Source organism: Pristiophorus japonicus, chromosome 18 (assembly GCF_044704955.1).
Source record: "Pristiophorus japonicus isolate sPriJap1 chromosome 18, sPriJap1.hap1, whole genome shotgun sequence".
Taxonomy (NCBI): Eukaryota; Metazoa; Chordata; class Chondrichthyes; family Pristiophoridae; genus Pristiophorus; species Pristiophorus japonicus.
Window position 1 is genome coordinate 95,203,692 of NC_091994.1, and position 16,291 is coordinate 95,219,982.

Sequence of the window (16,291 nt, forward strand, 5' to 3'; positions counted from 1 at the left end):
TATTTGGACTTTCAAAAGGCTTTTGACAAGGTCCCACACAAGAGATTAGTGTGCAAAATTAAAGCACATGGTATTGGGGGTAATGTACTGACGTGGATAGAGAACTGGTTGGCAGACAGGAAGCAGAGAGTCGGGATAAACGGGTCCTTTTCAGAATGACAAATAGTGACTAGTGGGGTGCCGCAGGGCTCAGTGCTGGGACCCCAGCTCTTTACAATATACATTCATGATTTAGATGAAGGAATTGAGTGTAATATCTCCAAGTTTGCAGATGACACTAAGCTGGGTGGCGGTGTGAGCTGTGAGGAGGATGCTAAGAGGCTGCAGGGTGACTTGGGCAGGTTAGGTGAGTGGGCAAATGCATGGCAGATGCAGTATAATGTGGATAAATGTGCGATTATCCACTTTTGTGGCAGAATATTATCTGAATGGCGGCAGATTAGGAAAAGGGGAGGTGCAACGAGACCTGGGTGTCATGGTACATCAGTCATTGAAAGTTGGCATGCAGGTACAGCAGGCGGTAAAGAAGGCAAATGGTATGTTGGCCTTCATAGCTAGGGGATTTGAGTATAGGAGCAGGGAGGTCTTACTGCAATTGTACAGGGCCTTAGTGAGGCCTCACCTGGAATATTGTGTTCTGTTTTGGTCTCCTAATCTGAGGAAGGATGTTCTTGCTATTGAGGGAGTGTAGCGAAGGTTCACCAGACTGATTCCCGGAATGGCAGGACTGACAAATGAGGAGGGACTGGATCAACTGGGCCTATATTCACTGGAGTTTAGAAGGATGAGAGGGGATCTCATAGAAACGTATAAAATTCTGACAGGACTGGACAGGTTCGATGCAGGAAGAATGTTCCTGATGTTGGGGAGGTCCAGAACCAGGGGTCACAGTCTAAGGATAAGAGGTAAGCCATTTAGGACTGAGATGAGAAACTTCTTCACTCAGAGTTGTTAACCTGTGGAATTCCCTGCCGCAGAGAGTTGTTGATGCCAGTTCATTGGATATATTCAAGAGGGAGTTAGATATGGCCCTTACGGCTAAAGGGATCAAGGGGTATGGAGAGAAAGCAGGAAAAGGGTACTGAGGTGAATGATCAGCCATGATCTTATTGAATGGTGGTGCAGGCTCGAAGGGCCGAATGGCCTGCTCCTGCACCTATTTTTGCTGCTGGCTCTGACTCTGACTCTCAGCTGGGTGACTGGGAGGTGGGGTGGTCTTGAGGCAGGGTAGGCCTGAGACCTTGTGTTTAGGCTGCAGAGTAGATCTCCAGTAAATTATGGGAAGATAATCGGCACATGATCTACTGCCCCCAGCAAAGAGGCTGCTCCTACAGGAGAGGAGATTAATGGGAGGATAAAAAATGAGGAAACCTTGTTGAATAATTGCTGGAGGTTTGAATTCAGTTTCTATTGTTAATCCATTGAATGAGAGAAACTAGTTATTGAAACTACCTGCTGTCACTCAACTTCTGGTCGCCCTGGAGCAGACTGACTCCTAGCTGCACCTGACTGGTTGCCTAAGTGTAAGAGGGATGGACCATTTCTGCGGGAAGTCTTTCATTCTCCTGAAATGGAGAGAGTTGGAGCTGAGTGACTGGGTCTGGATAATCTTGGGTCAGGTTTTATGTATTGAGGTTTTATAAAAATAAGCCTCTTGAACATTTCCCCAGGTGCATCGAGCTGTTGATAGAAACAGGTCCAACAGGAGAGGCCTTGCTTTTCAGGGTTCAGCAAATGAGCCCCCTCCTAAAATACAACCAACCCCCCAAACATACATCCAAAACTGCAGGAGCAGAATTAAAGGACATTTATTTACTTTTAACACTGATATTTAAACAAAGCCAGTGAATATATTACAATGTACACTCCAAACTAACCAATAATTTACACTAAAGTATAGAACAGCAATATTATCCTGTTGTCTCCTGGTAAACATTATGATGCTATCTGACTAGTCTCTGTGTTGCGGGATAATCCACCCAGACCTGGAACATCGAGTGTATGCATCATGATCTAAACTGGGGTACCCTACATCCCAAGACCCTGCCCCCACTCCCTCCACCCATCACAATCCACTCCCCCTCTCTCTCTGCCCCTTACACTGCACTCCCCTTCTCCCCCTACTTCCCTCCATCCCCTTCCCTCCACTCCCCCTCTCCCTCCACTCCCCTTCTTCCCCCCCCCCCTCATCCCCCTCCCTGCACTCCTCCTCTCCCCTTCTTCCTCCTCCCTTCACTTCTCTGCACTCCCCCTCTCCCTCCACTCCCCTTCATCCCCCTCCTTGCACTCCGCTCCCCCTCTCCCCCTGGTCAGACTGCACCTGGCGTACTGAAACCTTCTCTTGCCCCACCCTGCTCCAACATGTTGGCAACTTGCTGGGGGACAGTTCCTTTATTGCTACTCACCCACCAGTACCTTGCCCCGCTCGCCCAATCCTAGTCCTTCGCGCTCTCGCTCACCTTTAAAAGGGGTCATTGGTAGCCAATCAGAAACCGGAGCCTCAGCTGATTAACCCCCCCTTCTCTCCCCCTCCCCCTTCCATTCCCAATTCAGCCTAACGTGTCTGTGCCGACTCTTCGAAAGAGCTATCCAATTAGTCCCACTCCCCTGCCCTTTCCCCATAGCCCTGCAAATTTCTCCTTTTCAAGTATTTATCCAGTTCCCTTTTTGAAAGTTATCATTGAATCTGCTTCCAACACTCTTGCAGTCAGTGCAGTCCAGATCAAAACATGCTGCATAAAACAATTCTCCTCATCTCCCCTCTTGTTCTTTTGCCAATTATCATGAATGTGGGACTTTCCTGGTCTTCCTGACACGGCTACTCTACTCTCAACTCCGTCACAGAGAGAACGGCAGGGCCCTGGTCTTCAACAGGACACATATTGAACATCCTAGTGTCAGAGTTTGTCATAAATTGAAACAAAAAGAGACAGTTATCGGTGACTCCTAATATAATCACGTTGAAATCTGTGGAGTGATCGTCCCACAACATTTCCGATTCATACACGCACCGTGAGAGAGAGAGAGAGAGAGAGAGACCGGGTTCTTTAAACAAATCCAACTCTTTCTGGGAAGTTTCATTTCTAGAGTAAAAAGCAAAGTATCACGCTGAAAGTTGTTGCCCTCATGTTTCCTCCACCGTTACAGAACGCTGCCTTGATCAGTTCAAAGCTCAGCCCCTGCTGACTGCAGGACATCGAGGGTCACACTGGCGGTTTGGCGGTCGTCTCTTGCCGGAGTTGCCAGTCTCCCATCTCCTCTTCGGGGCAGTGACAGCTGCACCGATCGTCCGCTGCCATCACCAGGGCAACCGGGAGATCCTCTTTAAAAACCAGAAGCAGAGAAGCATTAGGGATGTTGTACATCGAGTGATTCCACTTTGCTGCATCTAACCTCTTTTTTCTAAAAAAAAAGGTTCTTCCTAAAATTTCTCTCGGGCTGTTTAGGCAATTCTGGCCTCTTGTCCATCCCCGCTTTTCTCGCCCCATTATTGGTGGCTGTACCTTCAGCCATCTCGGCCCTAAGTGTTGAAATCTCCTCACTAAACCCCTCTGCCGGTGGTCTCCTTTAAGATGCTCCTTAAACCTATCTCTTAGACCAAGCTTGAGGGATATGGTGAGAAGGTGGGGTTGAGGGTGCAGTGGTTAGGTGGGATGAGGGATGTGGGGAGAAGATGGGTTGTGGGATTGAGCAATATGGTGGGGTTGTGGGATACGAAGAGGAGGTGGGTAGGTGGAGTTGAGGGATAAGGTGAAAATGGTGTTTGAGGGATGTGGGGAGAAGGGTGTTTGAGGGATGTGGGGAGAAGGGTGTTTGAGGGATGTGGGGAGAAGGGTGTTTGAGGGATATGGTGAAAACGGTGTTTGAGGGATGTGGGGAGAAGGGTGTTTGAGGGATATGGGGAGAAGGTGGGTAGGGCACGATATGTGAAAAGGAATAGGATTGTTGGGCCTAATGGTCTTTGTTTTGTACCATTGATGTTGCTGGTGGGGTGAGTGGGATGCGGCACACGTATTTACCTTGGTTCATCACATCCAGCGGGAAGTGTTTCTGTTTTTTTTTGCTCTGCACAGCAATGTACAATGTGAACGGGAGGAAGACACACGGCAGCAATATTATGGCGATAATCCCAGCAATCCCCTCGTTCCTCTTCTTTTCGTCTAAACAGAGAAAAGTGAAAAGAAAGTCGGATATGAGCCCCTTGGTGATGTAGCTGGTAATCCTCACCATTCCTCTATCGACAATGTAACAGTTATTTTGGTGTAATCACCAACTCTCTTTCTGTAGCAAGTTGAAAAAAACCATAAAGGACAAGTGGAGAAAGACACCATTAGTCCCGGCCAGAATGGCGATGATTGGGTAATTCCCCCGTCAATCACGCCTGGAGACCGCACTGCTGTAAGTGACTGGGATTTTGTCTCATAATACTCCTGTTAAGCGCCTTGGGACATTGCACTACGCTAAAGGCGCTATATAAATACAAGTTGTTGTTGATTGATTTTACGCACATCCTCCACTCTGCATTTTGCAGGAGAATTCACCCTGCTTTTATCGGGAGACTTTGCTGCCGTTTCGGTCACGAGTGCAGTTTACTGTAGTTCATAGAGACTCTGTTTAAATAGACTCTGATGTAAAATACACTGATTGCCGTAAGTCCCATCCACCTCCAACTCATTGGCTGACACAGCAGTAACTGAGCAGGAAGCTCCCAGGTTTGATTCCCCAATCTGTGCGGAATTAGTTGAGGTGTTACAATTGGGCCCTGCATCCTTGGACAAGGGAGTGGGGCTGGGTCGAGGGCGGGGGAGAAATCAGCCTGTGCTCCTGCTCACTAATCACTACCCAGAGTGCCTGATGGAAAGTTGGTGAGGAGAGGATTGGGCTCATACCGCCCTCCTCTCCTGGTGGAATAGCTTGCTGGCATTCACTGTCCAGAAACACTGCAGTCCATGTGATATCGATCAGCCCACTTGATCGGCAGCCCATCCACCACCTTAAATATCCACTCCCAGCGCACTGTGGCTGCACTGCAGTGAAGGCTTCTTCGACAGTACCTCCCAAATCCATGACTTCCGTCAATAACAAGGGCCATAGAAACAAGATTAAATGTTAGCGATTTAGGTGCAGGAGAAGCATCTTCACAGTTGTGAGGCTGTGGAATTCACTGCTAGGGTTAGTGGTTGAGACAGAGACTGTCTACATTCGGGATTAGATTGGAGAGGGGGATGAAGAAAGAGTGATTGAAGCGATACGGGATCAGGGCGGGCAACTGCGATTGGTGCTATTTGCTCGTGCGGAGGATAAAGACCGGTTGGTTGATTGGGCCAAATGGCCTGTTTCCGTGGTGTAACTCTCTGGATTGGCAGTTGTGTGACTCTTCTCCTCAAGGTCAGATAAAGCAGCAGGAAAAGACTGTCTCTCTCTTCCTTGTGTCCATTTTTTGGAGATTCTTCAGTTGGGATTGGTTGGTGGGTTTCACTTACAATATGCCACGTGTGACTAAACACCAGGTAAAAGTATAAATACTGGGGAGAGGGAGCAGAGGTCTTGACTTTGTTTTCCTGCCGTGTCACAGCTGATCTGCTCGGCATTCTTGATGTGAGACAGCCGCTCAACTGAGCGACACCATCGGGAAGCTCCCGTTAATGTGGATCAGAGGCCGCAACACTATCGGGCAAGATGTGCAGGGTGTGTGGGGGTGCTCTGAGTGTTGATTTCCCCACAGAGTATCTTTGTCGAACCTGACTGGGCGCGTTCCAATGGAGCACGGCAACTGAAATGTTATCTGGTCTCTCTGCTTCAGAGGCTGGCTGACTATGTCATGTATGCAAACGTCACCTATGTGTAAGACTTGCCACTAGGGGGCACATCTGTGGGAGACCTATGGGTCACCTGTGTACCCTGGAGCAAGCAGATATAAAAGGCAGTCTACCATGCCGCTGCCTCACTTTGGAGTTATATTTAAGAGACCAAGGTCACAATGGTTTGAGCTTACAACACAGTCTCGTGGAGTTATTCTGAACTTAAATCACACTGTGTATTCCCAGCATTGTCTCTTCATTCTTTCTTTCTCTATCCCTGGGTTAGATTAGAATAGAATCATAGAATCTTATAGCGCAGGAGGAGGCCATTTGGCCCTTCGCGCCTGTGCCGGCTCTTTGAATAAGTTATGAGAGTTATTCCTCCCCTTTGAGAAGGGCATTATGCTACGAATGGTGCACATGAACTACCTTTGATCCTCGGATTGTCCGTCTGTTTTGGGGTTCTGTTTGTGGGCCGTCCGGAGTTGGTCAGAACCATTGGGGTTGTCAATGGAGCTCCGCACAGCACGTCCTCCGTCCTGGAACCACTCCTCACCACTTGGAGACCTTTTGCTGAACAGCTAGTACGATGAGCACAGAGATTACACACACAAACTGTACCAGCGTATTCATTCAGAATTTTGTACTTGAAATAACTCTGGAAAGTTGTGCACTGACTGATCTGTTCCGTGGGAGGGACCTTGTTTAAAGTGGTTGGGCTGGTTTTATATCATTGTCTGTGCGCCCCAGTGCGAGCACTATCTGATTATTTTTGCACTCTGCAGGACGCGTTTCCTGCCTGTACAGTTACAGTATCGCGAGCGAGCCACACTCTGCTGAGAGAGGAAACTGCTTTGAGCGGTGTTTTTTTTTAAGCTGCTCACTGCGCTGAAGGAGGGAGGGTTTGGAGAGCTCGCAGTTGCTGCCTGTGGTTACGAGTGGTGCCTTTAAGTTTCCATTAGCAGGCCCTGACCTTTCAGTTTGAAAATGAGTAGCACCAGCCTTGGACACCCTCTTAAGGGGCATTCTGTGCAGTAACGCTACCCATGCACACCTTAAAGGGGCATTCCGTGCAGTAACGCTACTCATGGACACCCTCTTAAAGGGGCATTCCATGCGATGACGCTACTCATGGACACCCTCTTAAAGGGGCAATCCATGCAGTAACGCTACCCATGGACACCTTAAAGGGACATCCCGTGCAGTAAAGCTACTCATGGACACCCTCTTAAAGGGGCATTCCATGCGATGACGCTACTCATGGACACCCTCTTAAAGGGGCATTCTGTGCGGTAACGCTACCCATGGACACCTTAAAGGGACATTCCGTGCAGTAAAGCTACAAATGGACACGCTCATAATCAAACCCGAACTCATAGCTCTCTAAGGCTCAACTACCGTGGATCGGCTCATTGATCCACAATAGTCTTGATTGGTCCCTAGCCCAACCTCTTCTTACAACTCTTCATGATCTCTGCACTCCTCCACTTCTGGCCTTTTACGCATTCCCCGATTTTAATCAGTCCACCATTGGCAGCCGTGCCTTCAGCTGTCTAGGCCCCAAGCTCTGGAATTCCCACCCTAAACCTCTCTCCCTCTCTCTCCTCCTTTAAGTCGCTTCTTTAAACCTACCTCTTTGACCAATGTCTCCTTATGTGACTCAGTATCAAAATTTGTTTGATAATTGCTCCTGTGAAGCATCTTGGGACATTTTACTATGTTAAAGGCGTTATATAAATGTAAGTTGTTCTCATTAAAGTCTCCCCCAGAAAAGCTGTTTGTCCTTCTGAAGCCCTTGACAACATTTCCCCTTGTCCCAAATACAGGACCCTTTCCTCCTTCCGTGGCCTCTGTGATACAGCTCGGATTGAGAACTCACTCTGTCCAGGGTTTACAGGCTCGGCCCGGTGTGTCGGAATAGGTCCCGTTTCTGCAGTCGCGGCACACTGTATCCCTCTTGGAGTCGCCTGATAGGAAAAAGAGAGGATCTTGTTATTCTTGTTCCCTTGAGACCAGCAGACCCACATTTCATCCAGAGCATTCCGTGTCCAGATTGCTGTGAGATTGTGTGAAAGGGACGGCACTTGGGAAAGCCATTAATTCAGTTCCAGGATCACACGGGAAGGGTACAGAGAATTCGGGGGCTGGGGTCACATCGGAGTGAATACAGGAGGTTAGGGGGTCAGAGGTCACATAGAGCGTGTATCGAGGGTTAGGGGTCACATGGAGCGGGTACAGGGGGTTATGGGTCACAGGGACCCCAGAGTCCAGGGCAGGGAGACCAAAGTTTTAGCACTGACCTTCACACTTTGACTGAGTCACGCGTACTGATCCACGGAAGTCTTGCAATGGATAGTACAAGACGCAAGTGGAACAATTTTGCCTTCTCACACGAGCCTATTGGCCATAAGAGGAAGTGGCTTCTGTAATAATCTGTTTTTATCAGGCCTGTATCGGGTGATTCAGCAAGTTGTGATGCTGCATGACAGTCACGAGTTCAAGATTGAGAGGCGAGGGGCAGAGGGAGGGAATGTGTGTGTGTCGGTGTGTGTGTGCGTGTACCTGTGTTTATGTATGTGCGGGTGTGTGTGAGCTTTGTGTGTGTATCTGCGATGTGCGTGTTTCTGCGGTGTCTGTGTGGATGTGTCTGCCCATGTCTGTATGAGTGTGTGTGTGTACATGTGCCTATGTGTGCGTGTATCTGCGTCTGTGTGTGTAGTGTCTGTGTCTATGTGTGGGGACATTGAGCCAGGACAGAATCGGGCTCAGCTGCGAAGACCATCACAATAGAATAGCAGAGGGCCAGAGGAAACATCTTCCATTTCTCCAAAGCTTCTCACATGAAAGATTGTCTTGGAGCAAGAGGTGGAAACTGAGCAGAAAAGGTAGAAACTGGAGGGAGGGGTCACTGTCCGAAGCGGAGGCGGGGAGAGTGGGAGTGAGGTAGAGTGGTTTTGGAGAGTTAAAAGATCAGCTTCCGATGGAGGAACAAACGGAGTGATTCAGAGCCAAGATTATATCGGACGTACTGATTGGGCAATACGCAGATTATATCCTAACAATTTACAGGTAATTAGTAAAGAGGAATAAAACAAGCATTTCAAAAACTGGGTTCTTCAGAATCCTCTTACCCTTGTGTTGCACTTCCTGTCCTTTTTTGCACACTTTATGGGCTATGCAAGCTTTGCAGTCCTTACCCCTACACATATAGCCCTCGGCACATTGACACTTAGTGTTGGAACTCGCCATGCAGGGCTGCTCGATCACAAATTTACCTTGAAAAACAGAAAAAGCAAATGTCACTGAGAATGTGAAGGATGGCACTGGATACAGACAGACAGAAACATGGATGCAGAGAGAGGGAAATAGGAACAGAAACAGAGCGGGCAAAGAGAGAGAAACAGAGAGAAGGTGAGAGAAACAGAGGAGAGGAAAGCAATCGAGTAGCAGAAATAGGGAGAGTAACAGAGATAGAGGGTAAGAGAGAGAAACTGGACTATAACAGGCAGAGGGAGAGATACTTGCAATTAACTCAGGAGTGAGTGAGTGAGTGTCGCATTGGACCTCAGTAAGATTCATGAATGAGGTAAGTGGACCATTTCTGAATTTAGCGGAGACCCCAGCTACCCCATCAGTTGACATGGGGTGTTTGAATTTTCGGTGGGGTTGGGGGGGGGGGGTAGTCTGGGATTGGGAGTCTAACAGAGCAACTCCTGCAGGGGACACAAACCTCTGAAGCCACCCCGGCTGAGCTACATGCTGCCACCCTCCCCACTTTCTCCCCTCCCCCTTTCTTCCCCTCCCCATTTCTTCCCTCTCTTTCCCTTCCCTCTCCCCTCTCTTTCCCTTCCCTCTCCCCTCTCTTTCTCTTCCCTCTCCCCTCTCTTTCCCTTTCCTCTCCCCTCTCTTCCCCCTCCCCTCTCCCCTCCCCCTCTCTTCCCCTCCTCTTTCTTCCCTTCCCCCTCCCCTCCTCCCTTTCTTCCCCCATCCCAGAAGAGTCAGGATCTGATACTAAGGGGTTGAAATTCGGTTGCTAACGCCTGCTGGTAACACTGGTGTTGGGTGTTAACTGGGAGTTAGGTGGTTGGGAGTGGCTCTGGGTGCTGTTCACGCCTGACATGAAATTCAGTTGTCATTTTTTAAAAGTGTGAAAACATTATGTCCCGCCGGCTCATGCCATGGAAACCATAACGTCAGTACGTTGCAACACCCCCTTGGCGCCTCTGTCATGATATTTAGTTTGTACAATGGCCGTTCCGGCAGGCAACCCACAGCCTGAAAGAAATGGGTTAAACAGCAGAATTTGGACGGATTGGCCAGAGAGGGGAAGTGTGTGTGGATCGGAAAAGTTTGAGGTTTTTTCTTTCTTCCCTTTTCTTCCCGTTTTCCAGCGAGCATGGCGGCAGTCTCCCGATGTGAAATTCAGTTGCCCTCCTGAGCTCCCGCCCGAGGATGCGTGTGCAACGCCACTTTATAGCGCTGCTCTCTCATCTTTGGCCGTAAAAACTGAATTTAGCAATTTGAGGCTGCACCTAACACCTGAAGGTAAAATTAGCACTCAGGCGGTGATACCGCCTCAAAAACGGCGGTACTGAATTTCGAGCCCTAAGTGCCCAGCGGGTCTGCACCGGACGATATCTGTCGGAGGTACCTACCGATTAAACATTGCTGACACCTAGTGCAGGTGGGTCGGCTGTTGGTGCTCTCTGTGAATGATCCTGCCGGACAGGGTGTGCACTGACCAGTAGGACTCTGAAACCAGCCTGTTAACAAGAAAGACAGTCACTTATTGATATTGCACAACTAGTTTTCCACCACTCTCTTCAACATTGGGTAGTGATCACAGGCAGTTTGATCAAACACGGGTTTTTTTTTTGAAGCACTGCTCTTCCACATCTGGGAATTGGTGTAGAATTTCCCTCCAACAGGGGCTGGACAGGAAGGAAATCACCCGATCATTCCAACTCACTGTCAATTAACGAACTTCCACTGTGCTGTGTGACTGAGGATCAACCATGTTAAGTCTAATCCAGGCCATTCAATTCGCCTCCCACCCTCCCTTCTCTCCCACCCTCCCTTTTGCTCCTTCCCTTCATCCCTCTCCCTTTCTCTCTCTCTTCCTTTCTCTTCCTCCATCTCTCTCTCTCTTCATCTCTCCACCACCTCCCCCTCCCCCCCAACCCCACCCCGGCCAATCACTGGGGAGGCAAAATAATTCTTCGTCCCTAAAATACGGCCACAACATTCCCGACAGGATCCTTCACTCTATCAGGTGGAGGACGGGAGACTTGAGCACAAAATCTAGGCTGCCTCTCCCAGTGCAATGCTGAGGGAGTGCTGCACTGTCGGAGGTGTCATCTTTTGGATGAAACATTAAACCGAGGCTCCGTCTGCTCTCTCAGGTGGATGTAAAAGATCCCACGGCACTATTTCGAAGAAGAGCAGGGGAGTTCTCCGCGGTGTCCTGGCCAATATTTATCCCTCAACTAACATCACAGAAACAGATTACCTGGGCATGTATCATATTGCTGTTAGTGGGAGCTTGCTGTGCACAAATTGTTTATCGCCTTTCCAATAGTGACTACATTTGAAAAAGTACTTAATTCACTTTAAATAGCTTTGGGACATCCTGAGGTTGTGCAAGGCGTTGTATAGATGCAAATTCTTTCTTTGAATGAAGCACTCTGATCCTCAATCAGACATCAACCAACTTTATATTTTTATCAAAAAATTTTGAAAGTCAGATTAACACACACACTGATTCTTGAAATATTTAAATCATCTCATCAAATCTGAATCATAAAGTTATTTATAATGCCAAAAATTCCCAGTTAGTTATTGTCTGTCAGTCTGACTGATGATTCATCTTCACACACTCTGTCAGGTGCAGCCCAGCAGACTCTTAACATCCAACATGTGCAAGTCGGCCTCTTCACAACTGCCCACACCCCTCACCCTTTCACCCCTCACCCGCTCATGCCTGCACCCTATCAGCCCCTCACCTCCCCAGCCCCGCACCCCTCACCTCCCCAGCCCCTCACCCCCGCAACCCTCACCTCCTCAGCCATTCACCCCCTCACCTCCCCCAAGGGAGCAGGGCTGCTTGGGATTTGGTTTGTGATTTCAATGGTTAAATGTGAGTCTCCCAGAGGGTGGTCCCAGATTCGATTCCTGCTCCATGCTGAGTTAGCTAATCCCTCGGGACTCCACAACTGACCCAAATTGACCCTGGGCTAAAGATGGAAGCAAAAATCAGTGAAAACCCTTATCCTAACCCTGCATATTTCTGGGTTCCAGGTGGAGAACCCCTTCTAGCCCAGGGCACTGAGGCTAATGGCAGCGCTGGCTGAGATCAGCTAAGTCAGCACAGGCCAGAGGCTGAACCTGGCACTGGATGACTGGGCCAGTGATTGGATAATGGTATATACGGGGGCTCGATGTACCTGTTGGGGAGGCTGGTGTTAATCAGTGTATTACATTCAGCACTTGCTGTAGCAGCTTATCCTTTCGGCATTAGGCCCCAGGTGAGATGTGTTCTCACAATCACCAATAGCCTTACTAGTGGCACAATTCAAACCACCGAGCACTGCAGCCAAGTGAGGGGGCATGGCTTGGGGAAATAGCAGACAGCCAATGATAGGTGCCTCCTCCTGGCCAGGTTTGGAGTAGCAATGGAGGGTGCCCAGGAACAGCCTGTGAGCTTTGCTACTGACTGCAGGAGTAGGTATTGATGAAGTAGAGGGAACACAGAAATACCCCTTCCCTCCCCCAAAAAACTTTAGTAACCCGATGACCGCCTGCCCTGCCAACTATTCAATTAGAGAGATTTGGGGAAGTTTTTGAGTGGGTTCTACTTCCTGGAACAGCCAAGAAACAGCATCTCAGGAAATAGTTCAAGGGCCTACCCCCCTCCCCCCTCCGCCCCTTTGCTGGAAAGCTTATTGGGTAAATGGTACTGAGGAACACAGACTAGGAAGATCCCAGGTTCAGGATGTGCAGTTAGCTGAGGGCAGACAGGGGCAATTATGGTGGGTGAGGTGGGAGGGGGAGCAAAAAACAGCCACGATACCCAACTCCTATTGGTCGGTGCCTGTTGTAAAAATATGTTTGTGGGCATCAGGTGAGGGACAGGGACGGGATGTGATGCCCTATGTAGTCGAATAGCCCGTCGGCACACACTGGAGGTAGAAGGTGCTGCCAACTGTTAATGGAATAGCAGTGACCCCAGGATGAGAGGGATGGAGAGAGGGAGGGGGAGAGGGATGGAGAGAGGGGAGAGGATGGGGAGGGGGGGAGGGATGAGGGGAGGGAAGAGGGAGGGTTAGAGGGATGTGGATAGAGTGGGTAGAGAAGGGAGCGGGAGGGGTAGGTAGAGAGAGGGAGAGACGGGGAGGTCGGAAAATGTGAGGTCATCCACCTTGGGAAAAAAAACAGTAAAAGGGAATATTATTTGTATGGGGAGAAATTACAACATGCTGCGGTGCAGAGGGACCTGGGGGTCCTTGTGCATGAATCCCAAAAAGTTAGTTTGCAGGTGCAGCAGGTAATCAGGAAGGCGAATGGAATGTTGGCCTTCATTGCGAGAGGGATGGAGTACAAAAGCAGGGAGGGCAGCAACTGTACAGGGTATTGGTGAGGCTGGGCACCTGGAGTACTGCGTGCAGTTTTGGTCACCTTCCTTAAGGAAGGATATACTAGCTTTGGAGGGGGTACAGAGACGATTCACTAGGCTGATTCCGGAGATGAGGGGGTTACCTTATGATGATAGATTGAGTAGACTGCGTCTTTACTCATTGGAGTTCAGAAGGATGAGGGGTGATCTTATAGAAACATTTAAAATAATGAAAGGGATAGACAAGGTAGAGGCAGAGAGGTTGTTTCCACTGGTCGGGGAGACTAGAACTAGGGGGCACAGCCTCAAAATACGGGGGAGCCAATTTAAAACCGAGTTGAGAAGGAATTTCTTCTCCCAGAGGGTTGTGAATCTGTGGAATTCTCTGCCCAAGGAAGCAGTTGAGGCTAGCTCATTGAATGTATTCAAATCGTAGATAGATAGATTTTTAACCAATAAGGGAATTAAGGGTTACGGGGAGCGGGCGGGTAAGTGGAGCTGAGTCCACGGCCAGATCTTGTTGAATGGCAGAGCAGGCTCGAGGGGCTAGATGGCCTACTCCTGTTCCTAATTCTTATGTTATGTTCTTATGTATGAGGGGAGAGGGATGGGGAGAGGAAGTGGGAGGGATGGGGAGAGGGAGGGAGGGATGGATGGGGAGGGGAGAGGAATGGGGATGGGAAGTGGGAGGAATGGGGAGAGGGAGGGAGGGAGGGAGGGAGGGATGGGGAGAAGGAGGGAGGGAGGGATGGGGAGAGGGAGGGAGGGAAGAATAGGGAGAGGGAGGGAGGGATGGGGAGAGGGACGGAAGGATGGGGAGAGGGAGGGAGGGATGGGGAGGGGTACAGTTCCAGGAGTGATGAGCAGCCGAGTCTGCAGTTTAGGCGGCGATTTGTAAATAATCCAACTTTAGATATTTTCAAACTCTAATCATTTTGTGATCGCAGTCATACTGAGCTCACAGCCATACTGAGCTCACAGCGACTGCCCCACCACACACTCACTGATAGTGAATAAGGACAGTGTCCATCAGAGCCATCCTCCACAAACTGGAAGGTTTCACAACAGCAAAAATTCCAGCAACATTGTACAAATCAGTTGTTTTTCTCTCCCCTGGTCTCACTCATCATATTCACAGGTCTCTGTGAGACCATCCACTGGGATCAATGGCCCAGGAAATCACAGCACAGGTTTGGGAGGGTGATGAAAGAGGAGAAATCAGTAACATACTAAAAGAAAAGGGAGTGTGGACTATCCCCCTCGGAACCCCCAGACCCACACTACACAACTCACTGGGGAATAACATTGCAGCGAGGGTCAGTGTGTTTACTGATTTCCTAATTCCCTTCTTTCAACTATAAGCACTAGGCTTTTACATTACCAAAAGTTTAAACATCCTGTCTCGTTCTCAACTGAATTTGATGGAAAATCTCAAATGTATGTCAGACGAAGCTCCAAACCATTCACTATACAAGGGCTTTAAAGTTATGTTGAATTATATTACTTCTGACATTTTAGTATCAGCAGATTTCAAAATCTTGACAAAATTTGTGTTGAAAATAGAAAGACTGAGACAGTGAATGAGAGAGGGAAGGAGTGACTGCGACAACAAATGAGAGACAGGGAGACTGAGTGAGAGATTTAGATAGTGAGAGAGAGGGAGAGAGAGAGAGGCTGTATGAGAGAGAGAGAGAAAGAGGCAGACTGAGAGAAAGATTGAGATAGTGAGAGAGAGCAAGAAAGGGACTGACAGTGAGAGAAAGACTGAGGCAAAGGGAAGTAAATCAGATGAAGAATGAGACGGGTAGAGAGCGCTGTACATTTCTAGAGAAGCAGTCTAAATCTATATATAAATATCCCAGGATTTCATAAATCTGCATTTAGAGTTTTAGGTTCCACTTTTACTCGAAGGCTTTTTCCGGGAGCGCATCACTGGGCCAGTGAGTGACTGTCCCGGGGTTAGAGCCAGAATCAGCAAATACACCTTACAGACCAGTGTAACACAGAGAGCACAGGTCGGCACCGACTGACGGCAGCCTGGACTATAGTCAGCACAGAGTCGCTCCCTACCTGCAGAACAGGGTATGCCCGCGCCCGAGGTCTGCAGCACCAACAGGACCAGTACAGCCAACACATGCAACAACTCCATCCTCTCCGTCCCAGTCTACCCTGCACAATGAGTGAGGCCGGACGGCACCCTCCTTTTGTGTATGACTGCTGAGACAGGAGGGGGCGGCCAGGGCTGACGTACTGAGGGGGGAATCCCCAGAGTATGAGCCCTGGGGGTGAGCACTAAACCTGCTCTCAACCCAGCGTGAACCGGGAACCAAGCTCCCCACACACCAGGGCGCTACAGACTGTGTCTCCCCCCTCCCCCAGACTAACTGGGGAGCAGCGTTTGCCGCAGGACCCTGCTGCTCTCTAACTCTCCGAGTCTTCAGGTCCCAGTCCGGCTCGGGGTTTTTTCTGTAGTTTTACTCTCTGGCAGTTCTGGGAAGCTCTCAATGATGTAAGGACAAGTGTTATTTAATATTGAGACTCCGGGGCTATACATAAAGAACTGAGTAATGAGCACAGGGGGAGTCCATTCGATATTAGAGCCGTGACTCTAGCTAGTATACTCCTCCAAGCCAGATGGTCGAATGGTTCAAGTCCACAGACTTGAGCACAAAATCCAGGCTGGCACTCCAGTGCAGTGCTGAGGGAGCGCTGCACTTTCAGATGAAATTTTAAACCAAGGCCTGTCTGCCCTCTCAGGTGGACAGAAAAGATCCCACGGCACTATTTCGAAGAAGAGCAGGGGCGTTCTCCCTGGTGTTCTGGTCAATATTTGTCCCTCAACCAACATCTGTAGTACAGATTATCTGCTCATTATCAC

General features: G+C 49.1%; 1 protein-coding gene across 1 annotated transcript; it reads right to left on the reverse strand.

Annotated features, from left to right (window-relative positions):
* Nucleotides 1–2,567: 2,567 nt before the first annotated feature.
* On the reverse strand, nucleotides 2,568–15,562 carry LOC139229305 (tumor necrosis factor receptor superfamily member 9-like). The gene is made up of 7 exons (XM_070860987.1): nucleotides 15,484–15,562; nucleotides 10,457–10,564; nucleotides 8,933–9,076; nucleotides 7,681–7,768; nucleotides 6,231–6,382; nucleotides 4,020–4,160; nucleotides 2,568–3,322 (listed from the first exon to the last, which is right to left on the reverse strand). The coding sequence occupies exons 1-7, from the start codon at nucleotides 15,560–15,562 to the stop codon at nucleotides 3,204–3,206; spliced, it is 831 nt and encodes a 276-aa protein (XP_070717088.1). The 3' UTR covers nucleotides 2,568–3,203.
* Between the last annotated feature and the right edge of the window lie 729 nt (nucleotides 15,563–16,291).

Excerpts from the sequence above, each read along its gene's own strand:
- LOC139229305 (XM_070860987.1), bottom strand. The coding sequence starts at position 15,562 with ATGGAGTTGTTGCATGTGTTGGCTGTACTGGTCCTGTTGGTGCTGCAG. Across the intron at positions 4,161-6,230 it reads GGACAATCCGAGGATCAAAG|ACGAAAAGAAGAGGAACGAG; the intron begins GTAGTTCATGTG and ends TTCTCTGTTTAG. Across the intron at positions 3,323-4,019 it reads GCTGGATGTGATGAACCAAG|AGGATCTCCCGGTTGCCCTG; the intron begins GTAAATACGTGT and ends TGGTTTTTAAAG.